The following is a 16,480-nucleotide window of genomic DNA, read 5'->3' as shown; positions in this document are numbered from 1 at the left end:
GGGAGAAAGGTTTTACAGGCAGTGGTACCTTCCGTTTAAGTACCTGCCTTGTCCCTCCCTTCATCCGTGTACTTTAGCTTTGGTATTGGTATCCCACAAGTAATGGATGATCCGTGGACTGGATACACCTTACAAGAGAAAACATAATTTATGCTTACCTGATAAATTTATTTCTCTTGTGGTGTATCCAGTCCACGGCCCGCCCTGTCATTTCAAGGCTGGTATTTTTTAACTTTAAACTACAGTCACCACTGCACCCTATAGTTTCTCCTTTCTCTTGCTTGTCTTCGGTCGAATGACTGGAGGTGGCAGTTAGGGGAGGAGCTATATAGACAGCTCTGCTGTGGGTGATCCTCTTGCAACTTCCTGTTGGGAATGAGAATATCCCACAAGTAATGGATGATCCGTGGACTGGATACACCACAAGAGAAATAAATTTATCAGGTAAGCATAAATTATGTTTTTATATATAAACACACACTGTATTTATATGTATATAATCTATACACTTTGGTTAACGAAAGCAAATTAAATCCAGTGAAGGGTTGCATGGTTGCCTTTGGGCCTGAGTATCCTCCTCATTCAGAGTCTCACCCACTAACGGTGTTATGTCCTATTTCTGCTGAGGGGAGCTAAATAACCCCAGAGCAAGCCACACAGAAATATAAGCACCATGTGTTACACACAGAGTGGGTGATCACACAGCAGGACCACTGACAGGCTTGCATTTAGTGTAATGTAGGAAGTGTTACTGCTCATTACTTGAGGATCTCACTATTCTTCTAACCAGACTGGGCTCCCGCTCCTCCCACCAGCAGCAGCAGTGTTTACTAAAAAGCTTTTGTTCTCTGTCCATGGGGAACTTAGTTCCTCTTGCGTTCCCGTTCGACTTGACCCCTGATTTTTATAATCTTTATTTTCAGTAAGAGGTATTTTTTAAAGTTATGTAAATTGTCCTTTTGCAGGCAAATAATTTCAGGCCTTGGATTCACCTTGTATGATAACTTTTTAAAGTAATAAATACACCTATTTAGAACAAGTAGATATTTGTATGTAATGTGTAAATATGACATGTTGTACATAAATGTATAATCCTGTGTTTTTGTATCCATTTCTTTTTCTAGAATGAACTATTTGAAAAAGCTAAGAATGAAATTCTAGATGAAGTTATAAGCCTTAGCCAGGTTACACCAAAGCACTGGTAATTCTTGCAAATATTTGTTTTATTTTTACAGAAACTATTTTCACAGTTTCTCAACAGAGTGGTACCAGGTTGAACGTATTAATAATATTTGTTATGAAAGGGTTACAAAAAAATTTTGGGTTTTAAAATCTGATTTTTTTTTTTTTTTTTTAATGCTTTTGATTTTGCTCAAGTGTGCCAAAAAAAAACCAGTACATAAAGCGTTGGTCACTATCCTAGCAAAAGAAAAGAAGCGTTAAAATATATGCTCCTTTATTGTGTGGATGGCATGTAGATAAATTACTATGACAGACTGTAACTCCTCAGTGAGACATAGATTCATGATGCATTTAGATAAACTGTAAGATTGTAAACTACACAATTATCTTTCTGGATGCAGAGTTCAAAATACTTTTTAAAACAATTAAAAAACTTTGAGTGAAATAATGATTCTGAATGGCACCCTTTAATTTTTTTTGTATAACTATAAAGGATTGTTTCCAACTGCTAAAATTCTTTAGATAGGGACCTTTATTTTATCTCATGTCAGGGTCCAAAGCAAAGCAGCATTGTTTCAGGCCTATAATCAGGCCTTTAGAGATGACTAAGGGATGATTGTAGACCCAAAACATTGTTGCTTTGGACCCTGACGTGAGATAAAATAAAGGTCCCTTTTAAAGAATGTTCATGGTTGGAACCAATCCTTTATATTTATGTATATGAAAGTGGATATTTCTGTGTTCCGTGCCTGACAAAGTTTGGTGCGGTTTCTGGGCTTATAAAGGAAAAGCAAAACATTAAAGGGATATGAAACCCAAACATTTTCTTTTGTGATTCAGACAGAGCAAACAATTTAAAAAAGTTTCCAATTTACTTCTGTTATCAAATTTGCTTTGTTCCTATAATATTCTTTTTTTTTTAAAGAGATACCCAGGTGTCTGCAGCACTACATGGCAGACATTAATGCTGCCATCTAGTGCTCCAGGTGTGTGCACGCGCCTGAGCTTACGTCCCTGCTTTTCAACTTAAGATACCAAGAGAATGAAGAAAATGTGATAGTAGAAGTAAATTAGAATGTTTTTTTAAAATCGCATGTTTCTTTCTGAATCATGAAAGAAAAAACTTGTGTTCCATGTCCTTTTAATGCTGATGACTACCATTTATCATTAATGAATGTATATGCTTAAAATTATGTCAGTATTCTTTTTTTCCCCCTTTATTAATAAATAAAAAAACAGACTTTCTCGAGTGGGCATATAAAGTATCTGTGTATAAGGAGAGCTATAACTATGGTGACTATAATTATGTGTGTTCAAGACAAGATGGATGTGATGCTCTTAATTGCATACATTTACTGTTTGATATGTGTGCTCGATACATGTGTGACACCATAATTTTCACATGATTGTGTGAAGGCTAAGTAGAAATGGTGTTTACTTATTGGTTTAAAGTAAACATTTAGATTCTACCCACCAGCCCATATTTACAACCATGATTTTTTTATTGGGCAGTAAGCTGACCGGAATAAATTGTAAAATGATTTTTTTTTTTTTTTAGTATTAGTAAATAGCACTTTTTATGATAAAACATAAGATGAAATGTTTTTTCTTATAAATATAAATACACATACAACATATATATATATATATATATATATATATATATATATACACACACACCATATATACACACACACCATATACACACACCATATACACACACACACACCATATACACACACACCATATACACACACACCATATACACACACACAACATATACACACACAAGCAAACACAATATACACACAAGATATACACACACACCATATATATATATATATACACACACACCATATATTATTATTATTATCAGGTATTTGTAGAGCGCCAACAGCTTCCGCAGCGCTATGAACATGGGTGGTATATAAAAAAACGATTACAGGGATGAAATGGGTGAAGGATCCTGCCGAGAGTTGCACTGTTGTAGTCGGCTCTTATGAAGGTGGACTACAAACAGCTGGGCTCATAGGCTTACATGCTATGGGGTTTAAGGGGATAGCAGTGGAGATAGGAAGGTTAGTGTAGGTTGTAAGCGTCCCTGGATAGTAGAGTCTTCAGGGAGCACTTGAAGCTTTTAAAAGTAGGGGAGATTCTTGTGCAGCGAGGCAGAGAGTTCCATAAGATGGAAGCCAGTCTTGAGAAATCTTGTAGACGGGAATGTGAGGAGGTAACAAGAGAGGAGGAGAGTATGAGATCATGATTGGAGCGAAGGGAGCGGGAGGAAGAGTATCTGGAGACAAGGTCTGAGATGTAGGGGGGAGCAATGCAATTGAGGGCTTTGTGTGTCAGAGTGAGAATTTTGTGTTTAATCCTGGATGCAAGAGGAAGCCAGTGAAGGGATTGGCAGAGAGGTGCGGCAGATGAAGAGCGACATGCAAGGAAGATGAACCTGGCAGAGGCATTCATTATGGATTGTAAAAGAGCTAGGCGGCAGCTAGGGAGATATAGAGGATAGAGTTGCAGTAGTCGAATCGGGAAAGGATGAGAGAGTGGATTAAAATCTTTGTTGTGTCTTGTGTAAGGAAATGTCTAATTTTAGCGATGTTTTTAAGGTGGAAGCGGCAGACTTTAGCCAAGGACTGAATGTGAAGAGTGAAAGAAAGATCTGAGTCAAGTGTGACCCCAAGACATCGGGCATGTGAGGTTGGGGTAATGATGGAGTTGTCAACAGTTATAGAGACATGGGGGGTGGAGATTTTTGAAGAAGGGGGAAAATAAGGATCTCCGTTTTTGGAGAGATTTAGCTTGAGGTAGTGAGAGGACATCCAAGATGAGATATGAGAGAGACAGTTAGTGACGCGGGTTAGCAAGGAAGGAGATAATTCTGGTGCAGAGAGGTAGATTTGTGTATGGTCGGCATACAAATGATAATGAAACCCGTGGAATTTTATTAAGGAACCTAGTGAGGACGTGTAGATTGAGAAGAGAAGGGGACCGAGGACAGAGCCTTGCGGTACCTCAACAGAAAGAGGTAACGGGGCAAAGGATACCCCAGAGAAGGCTACACTAAAGGTACGGTTAGACAGATAGGAAGAGAACCAAGAGAGAGCTGTGTCAGATGCCCCGAAGGATTGGAGGGTATAAAGCAAGAGAGGGTAGTCGACAGTATCAAAGGCTGCATACAGATCAAGGAGGATAAGTAGAGAGAAGTGGCCTTTTGATTTTGCTGTAAGTAGGTCGTTGGTAACCTTAACAATTGCTGTCTCTGTTGAGTGAAAGGGCAAAATCCAGATTGCAGTGGGTCAAGGAGGGAGTTTAGTGTAAGGAAATGGGATAGACGTGCATATACTAGCTTTTCAAGAATCTTTGAGGCAAGAGGTAGTAGGAAAATAGGGCGGTAGTTGGATGGGGAGGTTGGATCGAGAGAAGGTTTTTTGAGGATAGGTGTGACTAATGCAAGTTTAAAAGATGTGGGAAATATACCAGTGCTGAGGGAGAGGTTGAAGATGTGTGTCTGTATAGGGGTAAGGGTAGAAGAGAGGGAAGAGAGTAGTTGTGAGGGGATGGGGTCGAGGGGACAGGTAGTGAGGTGAGAGATTAGTATAAGGGCAGAAACGTCATCCTCTGTAACAGGGGCAAAATAGCTAAATTTATGGCTATATGGGTGTTGGATGATTGTGAGCATTTGAGGGAGTGGGAGACTGGTATGTTGAGAGCTGATTTCAGTTCTGATGGAGTCGATTTTGTTGTTGAAGAAGCTGGCAAAATCTTGGCCTGAGAGAGAAGTTGTGGTGGGAGGTGGGGGTGGGCGGAGAAGAGTATTGAATTTGGAGAACAGAGGTTTTGGCTTTGAAGAAAGAGTAGAGCTAAGAGTAGAGAAGTAGTGTTGCTTATATAGATTAAGGGCAGAACAGTAAGATTCCAAGATGAACTTATAGTGAAGAAAGTCAGCAGAACGCCGAGATTTCCTCCAGTGTCGCTCAGCAGTACGGGAACATCTGCGTAGGTACCGTGTCAGAGGAGTATGCCAGGGCTGATGATGAGTGTATGTTTTCCGAGCTATGGTAGGTGGGGCCAGGTTATCAAGGACTGATGTAAGGGTGGAGTTATAGTGGGAGATGGATTCATCAGGACAGGAAAAGGAGGGGATGGAAGAGAGAAGAGGTTTGAGAGAGCTAGCGAGCTGTTGCTGATCTAATGACTTGATTCTTCTGTGAAGTTTAGTGTGGGGGGTAGAAGGAGGGAGAGTTGTAGGGAGGGAGGTGATGGTACAAGTGAGGAGGTGGTGGTCAGAAAGCGGAAAAGGTGAGTTTGTGATAGTGCGTCGATAACTGAAAATCAGATCAAGGGAGTGACCATCTTTGTGAGTGGGATAGTCAGTCCATTGTGACAGGCCGAAAGAGGAAGTGAGTTGCAGAAGTTGTTTTGCAGAGGAGGCAGTGGGATTATCAACAGGGAGGTTGAAGTCACCAAGAATGAGGGTAGGGGTATCTGAGGAAAGAAAGTAAGGTAGCCAGGCGGCAAAGTGATCTAGAAATAGAGTTGCAGAGCCAGGGGGGTGATATATGATTGCAACGCGTATAGAGAGGGGAGAGAATAAGAGAATCATGTGTGTTTCGAATGAAGAAAATGTGAGGGAAGAGAAGGGATGTATTTGTTGAAAGGTGCAACGAGAGGAAAGTAAAATACCAACACCACCTCCTTGTCTATTGTCAGACCTAGGTGTGTGGCTGAAGTGGAGACCCCATGTGACAGTGCAGCAGAGGAAGCAGTGTCTGAAGGAGAGAGTCAGGTTTCTGTGAGAGCCAGAAGAATTAGAGAGTGGGAGATAAAGAGGCCATGGATAGAAGTGAGCTTGTTGCAAACAGAGCAAGAGTTCCAAAGTGCGCAAGTGAAGGGGGTGGTGGCTTTAGATGCAAGAGGAATGAGATTAGTGTTACCAGAGTTTTGTTTTTGAAGTCTATTGAAGGGTACACATGGGTGTGCAGGGCAAGGAAAATGTGGGGGACCAGGATTAGGGGAGATGTCACCATCAGCTAGTATGAGCAAGAGGGAGAGTGACATGAGATGAGATGCGGATTTGCAGTAGTGAGACTGTTTTTGTGATGAGTTGCAAGTGGGAGAGAGAGTCTTTAGGAATGTGTGAAATTCATGAATACAGAAGTAAGGTGAGGTTAAGAGAGATGGGCTAATGAGCATTGCAGGTGGTGAGGGGTAAGGAGTAATTGAGTAAAGTAGTTTGTTAAACAGACAAAAGGTGGCAAAAAGGGATATTAAGATATTGTGTATAAAAACAGAACTTGCCTTATTTCTTGTCCAATCCTTGTTCAATTCTTGTATAATTCATTGTTCCTCACTTATAAATGTTCACTTAATAAGAGATGTTAACAGATATACACACACACCATACACACAACATATATATACACACACACAACATATACACACACAACATAAACACACACACACAACATATACACACATTTATTAAAGAACAAAAAAAATCTGTCTGCTAAGTATTTTGGTTGGCTCCTATACTCCTAGAAAACATTTTTTAAGCCCTGACTTACCTTTTCCAATGTGCTGTTACCCTGTGAAATTCAAAAGAGAAGAATGTAGCAAATATTTTCATTGAGATAGAACGGAACAGTGACACCCGCAGGTAGAAAGAAATTAATAGTGCAGGCAAAAAATAATTTTAACTGCCACTGCCGTTCTTTCTGCAGAGATCCTTCAGTTTCTGCGATAAGAATGCAGATCGCACAGTGTTCTGCCTTGGGGCTCAAGGCTCACTTATCTTTCCCTATTTGGATTTATCATATAACAACTGCAAAACAATGTATTTTATGCTAACTTTAGGACAGTGGGTAGCCTTGTTGTCTGTGGACTAAATCCCAGATTGGCTCCTACAAATAAGTCAAATGGTGGGTGGAGTTTGCCCATTGAAAAATAACTACAGTAGAAAGAATGTTAATTTGCTTTAAATTGTTTTAGATTTGGCTGATATTTCTGTTGTGTTGCTATAAAACAACATGTCTTGTAATTACAAGCTGTTTACTGTTATTATTATTATTATTATTATTATTATCGGTTGTTTGTAGAGCGCCAACAGATTCCGCAGCGCTATAAACATAGGCGGTATACAAGGTAACAATTATAGGGATCAATTGGGTAGAGGGCCCAAGGTCGCACTGTTGTAGTCAGATCTTGTGAAGGTGATCTGCAGGCAGTTGGACTCTTAGGCTCACATGCTAAGGGGGTTAAAGGGGATAGCAATGGAGGAGAGGAACCTGTATTAAGGTGTAGGTTCTATGCATCCCTGAACAGAAGAGTCTTTAGGGAGTGCTTGAAGCTTCCATTTATAGGTTTTTCTCCTAGAGGTACAAAGAAGACATTGATTGTAAAGTATTTCAAAGTGATGTCAAAGCTTGTGCTATGAATGAATTATTTCCTTATTTTATAAAATATGCATATTTATGTATGTACAACTGTAGAATTTGTTTATGGGTCTTTACTGCATTGTTTTATTTGACTAATCCAGGGAAGAAATCCTTCAGAAGACTTTGTGGGAAAGAGTTTCCACCCATGTAATAGAGAACATATATCTACCAGCAGCACAGACCATGAACTCTGGCACTTTTAACACCACAGTGGACATCAAGTTGAAGCAGTGGACCGACAAACAGTTGCCTCATAAAGCAGTGGAGGTATAAGCTGTAATCAATTCTAAATGCGATCTGTCTATATGATGGCCATTAATGCTTAAAGTTAATATCAACTTGGATGAGTGGGTCTATTAGTTTTTGTTTAGGTTTTAATAGATGTTTTGAATAGTTTACATTTTATTTTTAAATTCAGTGGTACAACAAAGATTTTTTTTTTTTATTTTTTTTTTTATATATTTATTTTTCTTTTACAAGATACGACGAGTCCACAGATTTCATCCTTACTTATGGGATTACGCCTCCTGTTTAGCAGGAAGTGGCAAAGAGCACAACAGCAGAGCTGTATATATAGCTCCTCCCTTCCCTCCCACCTCCAGTCATTCTCTTTGCCTGTATTAGTGATAGGAAGAGGTAAAGTGAGGTGTTAGTTTTAGAGTCTTCAATCAGGAAGTTTTTTATTTTAAAATGGTGCCAGTGAGTACTATTTTCCTAAGGGAGAAATCGTCAGTCTATACCTTCCCAAGAGGAGTGGAGACATCTTAATTTCTGCCCTGATGTTGATGATCTTAGCAAATGTTATCTAAGATCCATGCTGGTTCCCACAGAGCAGTTGTAGGTAGTATAAAGAATCATCTTCAGTGTGGAGAACCGTGTCATGCTACAAGCAGCATTGAGGTATGTTTCAGTCTTTTAGTTCTGGGGAGACTTGATGTATCAGAATAGGCTGACATTATTCCCTATCTGGGGAGGGGTAAGCAGTATGCATATAAGAAGCATAGCGAATGAGTCATATGGTTCCTATGGTTACATTACTGACATGCGCATTAGCGCTAGTTGCACGTCATTTAGAAACTCTAATAGCATTTTGTAACAAAACAAATGTAAGTAACTGAATAGGCCTTATTGTACTTATATCAATGCGAGTGGCTGGAATACAGCCAATCATTATATTGAGCCAAAGAGTCACATACAGGGAGTGCAGAATTATTAGGCAAGTTGTATTTTTGAGGATTAATTTTATTATTGAACAACAACCATGTTCTCAATCAACCCAAAAAACTCATTAATATCAAAGCTGAATAGTTTTGGAAGTAGTTTTTAGTTTGTTTTTAGTTATAGCTATTTTAGGGGGATATCTGTGTGTGCAGGTGACTATTACTGTGCATAATTATTAGGCAACTTAACAAAAAACAAATATATACCCATTTCAATTATTTATTTTTACCAGTGAAACCAATATAACATCTCAACATTCACAAATATACATTTCTGACATTCAAAAACAAATCAGTGACCAATATAGCCACCTTTCTTTGCAAGGACACTCAAAAGCCTGCCATCCATGGATTCTGTCAGTGTTTTGATCTGTTCACCATCAACATTGCGTGCAGCAGCAACCACAGCCTCCCAGACACTGTTCAGAGAGGTGTACTGTTTTCCCTCCTTGTAAATCTCACATTTGATGATGGACCACAGGTTCTCAATGGGGTTCAGATCAGGTGAACAAGGAGGCCATGTCATTAGTTTTTTTTCTTTTATACCCTTTCTTGCCAGCCACGCTGTGGAGTACTTGGACGCGTGTGATGGAGCATTGTCCTGCATGAAAATCATGTTTTTCTTGAAGGATGCAGACTTCTTCCTGTACCACTGCTTGAAGAAGGTGTCTTCCAGAAACTGGCAGTAGGACTGGGAGTTGAGCTTGACTCCATCCTCAACCAGAAAAGGCCTCACAAGCTCATCTTTGATGATACCAGCCCAAACCAGTACTCCACCTCCACCTTGCTGGTGTCTGAGTCGGACTGGAGCTCTCTGCCCTTTACCAATCCAGCCACGGGCCCATCCATCTGGCCCATCAAGACTCACTCTCATTTCATCAGTCCATAAAACCTTAGAAAAATCAGTCTTGAGATATTTCTTGGCCCAGTCTTGACGTTTCAGCTTGTGTGTCTTGTTCAGTGGTGGTCGTCTTTCAGCCTTTCTTACCTTGGCCATGTCTCTGAGTATTGCACACCTTGTGCTTTTGGGCACTCCAGTGATGTTGCAGCTCTGAAATATGGCCAAACTGGTGGCAAGTGGCATCTTGGCAGCTGCACGCTTGACTTTTCTCAGTTCATGGGCAGTTATTTTGCGCCTTGGTTTTTCCACACGCTTCTTGCGACCCTGTTGACTATTTTTAATGAAACGCTTGATTGTTCGATGATCACGCTTCAGAAGCTTTGCAATTTTAAGAGTGCTGCATCCCTCTGCAAGATATCTCACTATTTTTGACTTTTCTGAGCCTGTCAAGTCCTTCTTTTGACCCATTTTGCCAAAGGAAAGGAATTTGCCTAATAATTATGAACACCTGATATAGGGTGTTGATGTCATTAGACCACACCCCTTCTCATTACAGAGATGCACATCACCTAATATGCTTAATTGGTAGTAGGCTTTCAAGCCTATACAGCTTGGAGTAAGACAACATGCATAAAGAGGATGATGTGGTCAAAATACTCATTTGCCTAATAATTCTGCACTCCCTGTAGACCTACTAGGTCACAGCTCCTTACTTATGCTTAACGTGGAGCCGAATGAGTCATATGGTTCACATGGTTACACCACTGACATGCGCACTAGAGCTATATGCACGCCATTCAGAAAATCTAATGGCGATTTGTAACTACACAAAGTAAGTGATCCGTTTTAAAAATAACTTAAAGAATTTGGATTGATATGATATTACCATCAGTAGGAACAGTCTTGATTATGAAACTATAAGGCATGAGCATTGGAAACTTGTATGCTGGATAATATACGATTTTAATGAATGGAAAAAATAAATAGTAGCAATTAGGGATTTGAATGGGGCATCATATGAATGAGTAGCTATATAAAAAGAAATAGCTAAATAAGAAACCTAATAGAAACAACTAAGATATTTAATATACATATGTTTAGCCTAGACATGGTATACAAATGGATTTTAGATTTGATTAAACTACTTACTACAAGCTAAGATGAATATTTGTTTTCCACATATATACAAAAGACATGCAAATCGTTGTTATATGCAATTGTATGAATTGATTTTGAATTGTTTTGAACATTATTTGTTATAATGTGTATTTATTATTATTTTCATTTATTTTTGTATAATATATAACATACAAATTGGGTTTACCTATGTTGTCAAAACAGATTTATAACTAGGATACCTATGATGTCATAGATCACACCCACTACAAGTGATATCAATTATGTTAATTGGTTTGGTTAGGTATATGTAGCAAGTGTTTGGAAATCATTTTATTATGCCTGAGGAAACAGTCTGTGACTGAGAAACGCGTCGCTGTATTTTAATTTTTGCCAGTAAAGTTTAACACTTTTTTATCTCAAACACTTGCTACTGTGTTTTATTTGGATCTTCACTTGGTCCACGGGACCTTTGCGGTTTGCCTCCTGTGGAAGCCTTGTTACAGTCTGTTGGGTGACTTTATTGATCCCTTCCTGTCTGATTAGCATCAATGGAGATGCTTTACTTCTTGTGAGTATATATCTTACCATACACACCACTGCTCCTGGTATAAGACAGTACTAGGCCATATAGGCACCTTTGTATCCCCTTGTGTTTTACTACAGATTATCCATCTTCAGCTTGAGAGGTCGGTCTGCTGGATGACTGTTATAGATCCCAGACTGCTCCCATTGCACTAATTGGAGTGCTTCCTAGATTGTGAGTTTAATTTAATACAATCTGATAGTTCAACTCTGTGGATCAAACAATATTGGGCCATGTGGCGCATCTGTCTTCTTTTTTGCTTATAAGCAGTATGCACTTCATATATGATAATGGTGTACCTGGAATTCCCTTTTGTATAGACTGCTAAATGTCTAAAAGTTTCGCAAACAAGTTTATTTATGCTTATGAGACTTTCTCTGTATGGGCTAAACGCTGGGAGATGAGGTTGCTGAACGGTCATTATCATACATATATTTGACCTAAGGGAGCACAGTTTTCTCTAGTAAGGTGTATCCAGTCCACGAATCATCCATTACTTGTGGGATATTCTCCTTCCCAACAGGAAGTTGCAAGAGGACACCCACAGCAGAGCTGCTATATAGCTCCTCCCCTAACTGCCATATCCAGTCATTCTCTTGCAACTCTCAACAAAGATGAAGGTAGTAAGAGGAAAGTGGTGAAATATAGTTAGTTTTGTCTTCAATCAAAAGTTTATTATTTTTAAATGGTACCGAAGTTGTACTATTTTATCTCAGGCAGCATTTAGAAGAAGAATCTGCCTGCGTTTTCTATGATCTTAGCAGAAGTAACTAAGATCCACTGCTGTTCTCAAATATGTCTGAGGAGTGAGGTAACTTCAGAGGGAGAATGGCGTGCAGGTTATCCTGCAATGAGGTATGTGCAGTTTTAAGTTTTTCTAGGGATGGAATTGCTAGAAAATGCTGCTGATACCGGATTAATGTAAGTTAAGCCTAAATACAGTGATTTAATAGCGACTAGTATCAGGCTTACTATCAGAGATATATACTCTTATAAATGTGCAATATAAAACGTTTGCTGGCATGTTTAATCGTTTTTATATATGCTTTGGTGATAAAACTTATTGGGGCCTAGTTTTTTTCCACATGGCTGGCTTGATTTTTGCCTAGAAACAGTTTCCTGAGGCTTTCCACTGTTGTAGTATGAGTGGGAGGGGCCTATTTTAGCGCTTTTTTTACGCAGTTAAAATTACAGACAGAGACATTCAGCTTCCCTCAGCAGTCCCCTGCATGCTATAGGACATCTCTGAAGGGCTCTAAAGGCTTCAAAAGTTGTTTATTGAGGAAGGTAGGGCCACAGCTGAGTTGTGGCAGTTGTTGTGACTGTTTAAAAAACGTTTAATTCGTTTTTTTTATCTGTTTTTTGCATTAAGGGGTTAATCATCCATTTGCAAGTGGGTGCAATGCTCTGCTAACCTATTACATACACTGTAAAAATTTCGTTTGAATTACTGCCTTTTTTTCACTGTTTTTCAAATTTTGACTAAATTTGTTTCTCTTAAAGGCACAGTACCGTTTTTTTATATTTGCTTTTTAACTTGATTTAAAGTGTTTTCCATGCTTGCTAGTCTCATTGCTAGTCTGTATAAACATGTCTGATATAGAGGAAACTCCTTGTTCATTATGTTTAAAAGCCATGGTGGAACCCTATTTGAGAATGTGTACTAAATGTATTGATTTCACTTTAAACAATAAAGATCAGCTTTTATCTTTAAAAAATTTATCACCAGAGGATTCTGACGAGGGGGAAGTTATGCCGACTAACTCTCCCCACGTGTCAGACCCTTTGACTCCCGCTCAAGGGACACACGCTCAAATGGCGCCAAGTACATCAAGGACGCCCATAGCGATTACTTTACAAGACATGGCGGCAGTCATGGATAATACACTGTCAGCGGTATTAGCCAGACTGCCTGAATTTAGAGGAAAGCGTGATAGCTCTGGTGTTAGGCGTAATACAGAGCATACAGACGCTTTAAGAGCCATGTCTGATACTGCCTCACAATATGCAGAAGCTGAGGAAGGTTTCAGTCTGTGGGTGATATCTCTGACTCAGGGAAACCTGATTCTGATATTTCTACTTTCAAATTTAAGCTTGAGAACCTCCGTGTTTTGCTTAGGGAGGTTTTAGCTGCTCTGAATGACTGTGACACAATTGCAGTGCCAGAGAAATTGTGTAGACTGGATAAATACTTTGCAGTGCCGGTGTGTACTGAGGTTTTTCCAATACCTAAAAGGTTTACAGAAATTATTAATAAAGAGTGGGATAGACCCGGTGTGCCATTTTCCCCCCCCTCCTATTTTTAGAAAAATGTTTCCCATAGACGCCACCACACGGGACTTATGGCAAACGGTCCCTAAGGTGGAGGGAGCAGTTTCTACTTTAGCAAAACGTACTACTATCCCTGTCGAGGACAGTTGTGCTTTTTCAGATCCTATGGATAAAAAATTAGAGGGTTACCTTAAGAAAATGTTTATTCAACAAGGTTTTATCCTGCAGCCCCTTGCATGCATTGCTCCTGTCACTGCTGCTGCGGCGTTCTGGTTTGAGTCTCTGGAAGAGGCTTTACAGACAATGACTCCTTTGGAGGACATACTTAACAAGCTTAGAGCACTTAAGCTAGCTAATTCTTTTGTTTCTGATGCCATTGTTCATTTGACTAAACTAATGGCTAAGAATTCTGGATTTGCCATCCAGGCGCATAGGGCGCTATGGCTCAAATCTTGGTCAGCTGACATGACTTCAAAGTCTAAACTACTTAACATTCCCTTCAAGGGGCAGACCCTATTCGGGCCTGGTTTGAAGGAAATTATTGCTGACATTACTGGAGGTAAATGTCATGCCCTTCCTCAGGACAGGTCCAAATCAAGGGCCAAACAGTCTAATTTTCGTGCCTTTCGAAACTTCAAGGCAAGTGCAGCATCAACTTCCTCTGCTACAAAACAAGAGGGAACTTTTGCTCAGTCCAAGAGGGCCTGGAAACCTAACCAGTCCTGGAACAAAGGCAAGCAGGCCAAAAAGCCTGCTGCTGTCTCTAAGACAGCATGAAGGAATGGCTCCCTATCCGGTAACGGATCTAGTAGGGGGCAGACTTACTCTCTTCGCCCAGGCGTGGGCAAGAGATGTTCAGGATCCCTGGGCGTTGGAGATTATATCTCAGGGGTATCTTCTGGACTTCAAGGCTTCTCCTCCACAAGGGAGATTTCACCTTTCACGATTATCTGTCAACCAGATAAAGAAAGAGGCATTCTTACACTGTGTGCAAGACCTCCTAGTTATGGGAGTGATCCATCCAGTTCCAAAGGAGGAACAGGGACAGGGATTTTACTCAAATCTGTTTGTGGTTCCCAAAAAAGAGGGAACCTTCAGACCAATCTTGGATCTAAAGATCTTAAACAAATTCCTCAGAGTTCCATCATTCAAAATGGAAACTATTCGGACCATCCTACCTATGATCCAGGAGGGTCAATATATGACTACGGTGGATCTAAAGGATGCTTACCTTCACATTCCGATACACAAAGATCATCATCGGTTCCTAAGGTTTGCCTTTCTGGACAGGCATTACCAGTTTGTGGCTCTTCCCTTCGGGTTAGCTACAGCCCCAAGAATTTTTACAAAGGTTCTGGGGGTGCTTCTGGTGGTCCTAAGGCCGCGGGGCATAGCAGTGGCCCCTTATCTAGACGACATCCTGATACAGGCGTCAAATTTCCAAATTGCCAAGTCCCATACGGACATAGTTCTGGCATTTCTGAGGTCGCACGGGTGGAAAGTGAACGAGGAAAAGAGTTCTCTATCCCCACTCACAAGAGTCTCCTTCCTAGGGACTCTGATAGATTCTGTAGAAATGAAAATTTACCTGACGGAGTCCAGGTTATCAAAACTTCTAAATTCTTGCCGTGTTCTCCATTCTATTCCGCGCCCTTCGGTGGCTCAGTGCATGGAGGTAATCGGCTTAATGGTAGCGGCAATGGACATAGTTCCGTTTGCGTGCCTACATCTCAGACCGCTGCAACTATGCATGCTCAGTCAGTGGAATGGGGATTACACAGATTTGTCCCCTCTACTAAATCTGGATCAAGAGACCAGAGATTCTCTTCTCTGGTGGCTATCTCGGGTCCACCTGTCCAAAGGTATGACCTTTCGCAGGCCAGATTGGACAATTGTAACGACAGATGCCAGCCTTCTAGGTTGGGGTTCAGTCTGGAACTCCCTGAAGGCTCAGGGATCGTGGACTCAGGAGGAGAAACTCCTTCCAATAAATATTCTGGAATTGAGAGCGATATTCAATGCTCTTCAAGCTTGGCCTCAGTTATCAACTCTGAGGTTCATCAGATTTCAGTCGGACAACATCACGACTGTGGCTTACATCAACCATCAAGGAGTTCCCTAGCGATGTTAGAAGTCTCCAAGATAATTCGCTGGGCAGAGAGACACTCTTGCCACCTCTCAGCGATCCATATCCCAGGTGTAGAGAACTGGGAGGCGGATTTTCTAAGTCGTCAGACTTTTCATCCGGGGGAGTGGGAACTCCATCCGGAGGTGTTTGCTCAATTGATTCATCGTTGGGGCAAACCAGAACTGGATCTCATGGCGTCTTGCCAGAACGCCAAGCTTCCTTGTTACGGTTCCAGGTCCAGGGACCCAGAAGCGACGCTGATAGATGCTCTAGCAGCGCCTTGGTCTTTCAACATGGCTTATGTGTTTCCACCGTTTCCTCTGCTCCCTCGACTGATTGCCAAAATCACACAGGAGAGAGCATCGGTGATCTTGATAGCACCTGCGTGGCCACGCAGGACCTGGTATGCAGACCTAGTGGACATGTCATCCTTTCCACCTTGGACTCTGCCTTTGAGACAAGACCTTCTACTACAAGGTCCTTTCAATCATCCAAATCTAATTTCTCTGAGACTGACTGCCTGGAGATTTAACGCTTGATTTTATCAAAGCGCGGCTTCTCCGAGTCAGTCATTGATACCCTAATACAGGCAAGAAAGCCTGTCACCAGGAAAATCTACCATAAGATATGGCGTAAATATCTTTATTGGTGTGAATCCAAGAATTACTCATGGAGTAAGGTTAGGATTCCCAG

General features: G+C 40.6%; 1 protein-coding gene across 4 annotated transcripts in view; it reads left to right on the top strand.

Annotated features, from left to right (window-relative positions):
- Positions 1-16,480, top strand: part of OPA1 (OPA1 mitochondrial dynamin like GTPase) — a 267,989-nt gene that overhangs the window by 86,445 nt on the left and 165,064 nt on the right. For all 4 annotated transcript variants that reach the window (XM_053710217.1, XM_053710215.1, XM_053710216.1 and 1 more), the window contains 2 exons: positions 1,125-1,201; positions 7,727-7,892. In XM_053710217.1, coding sequence (XP_053566192.1) covers positions 1,125-1,201; positions 7,727-7,892 — 243 coding nt within the window. The remainder of the gene's footprint in view (positions 1-1,124; positions 1,202-7,726; positions 7,893-16,480) is intronic.

The sequence above is a fragment of the Bombina bombina genome, chromosome 4, assembly GCF_027579735.1.
Source record: "Bombina bombina isolate aBomBom1 chromosome 4, aBomBom1.pri, whole genome shotgun sequence".
Lineage (NCBI taxonomy): Eukaryota > Metazoa > Chordata > Amphibia > Anura > Bombinatoridae > Bombina > Bombina bombina.
The sequence above is the reverse complement of the archived record's forward strand: the minus strand, read 5'-3'. Positions and strand labels throughout refer to the sequence as shown.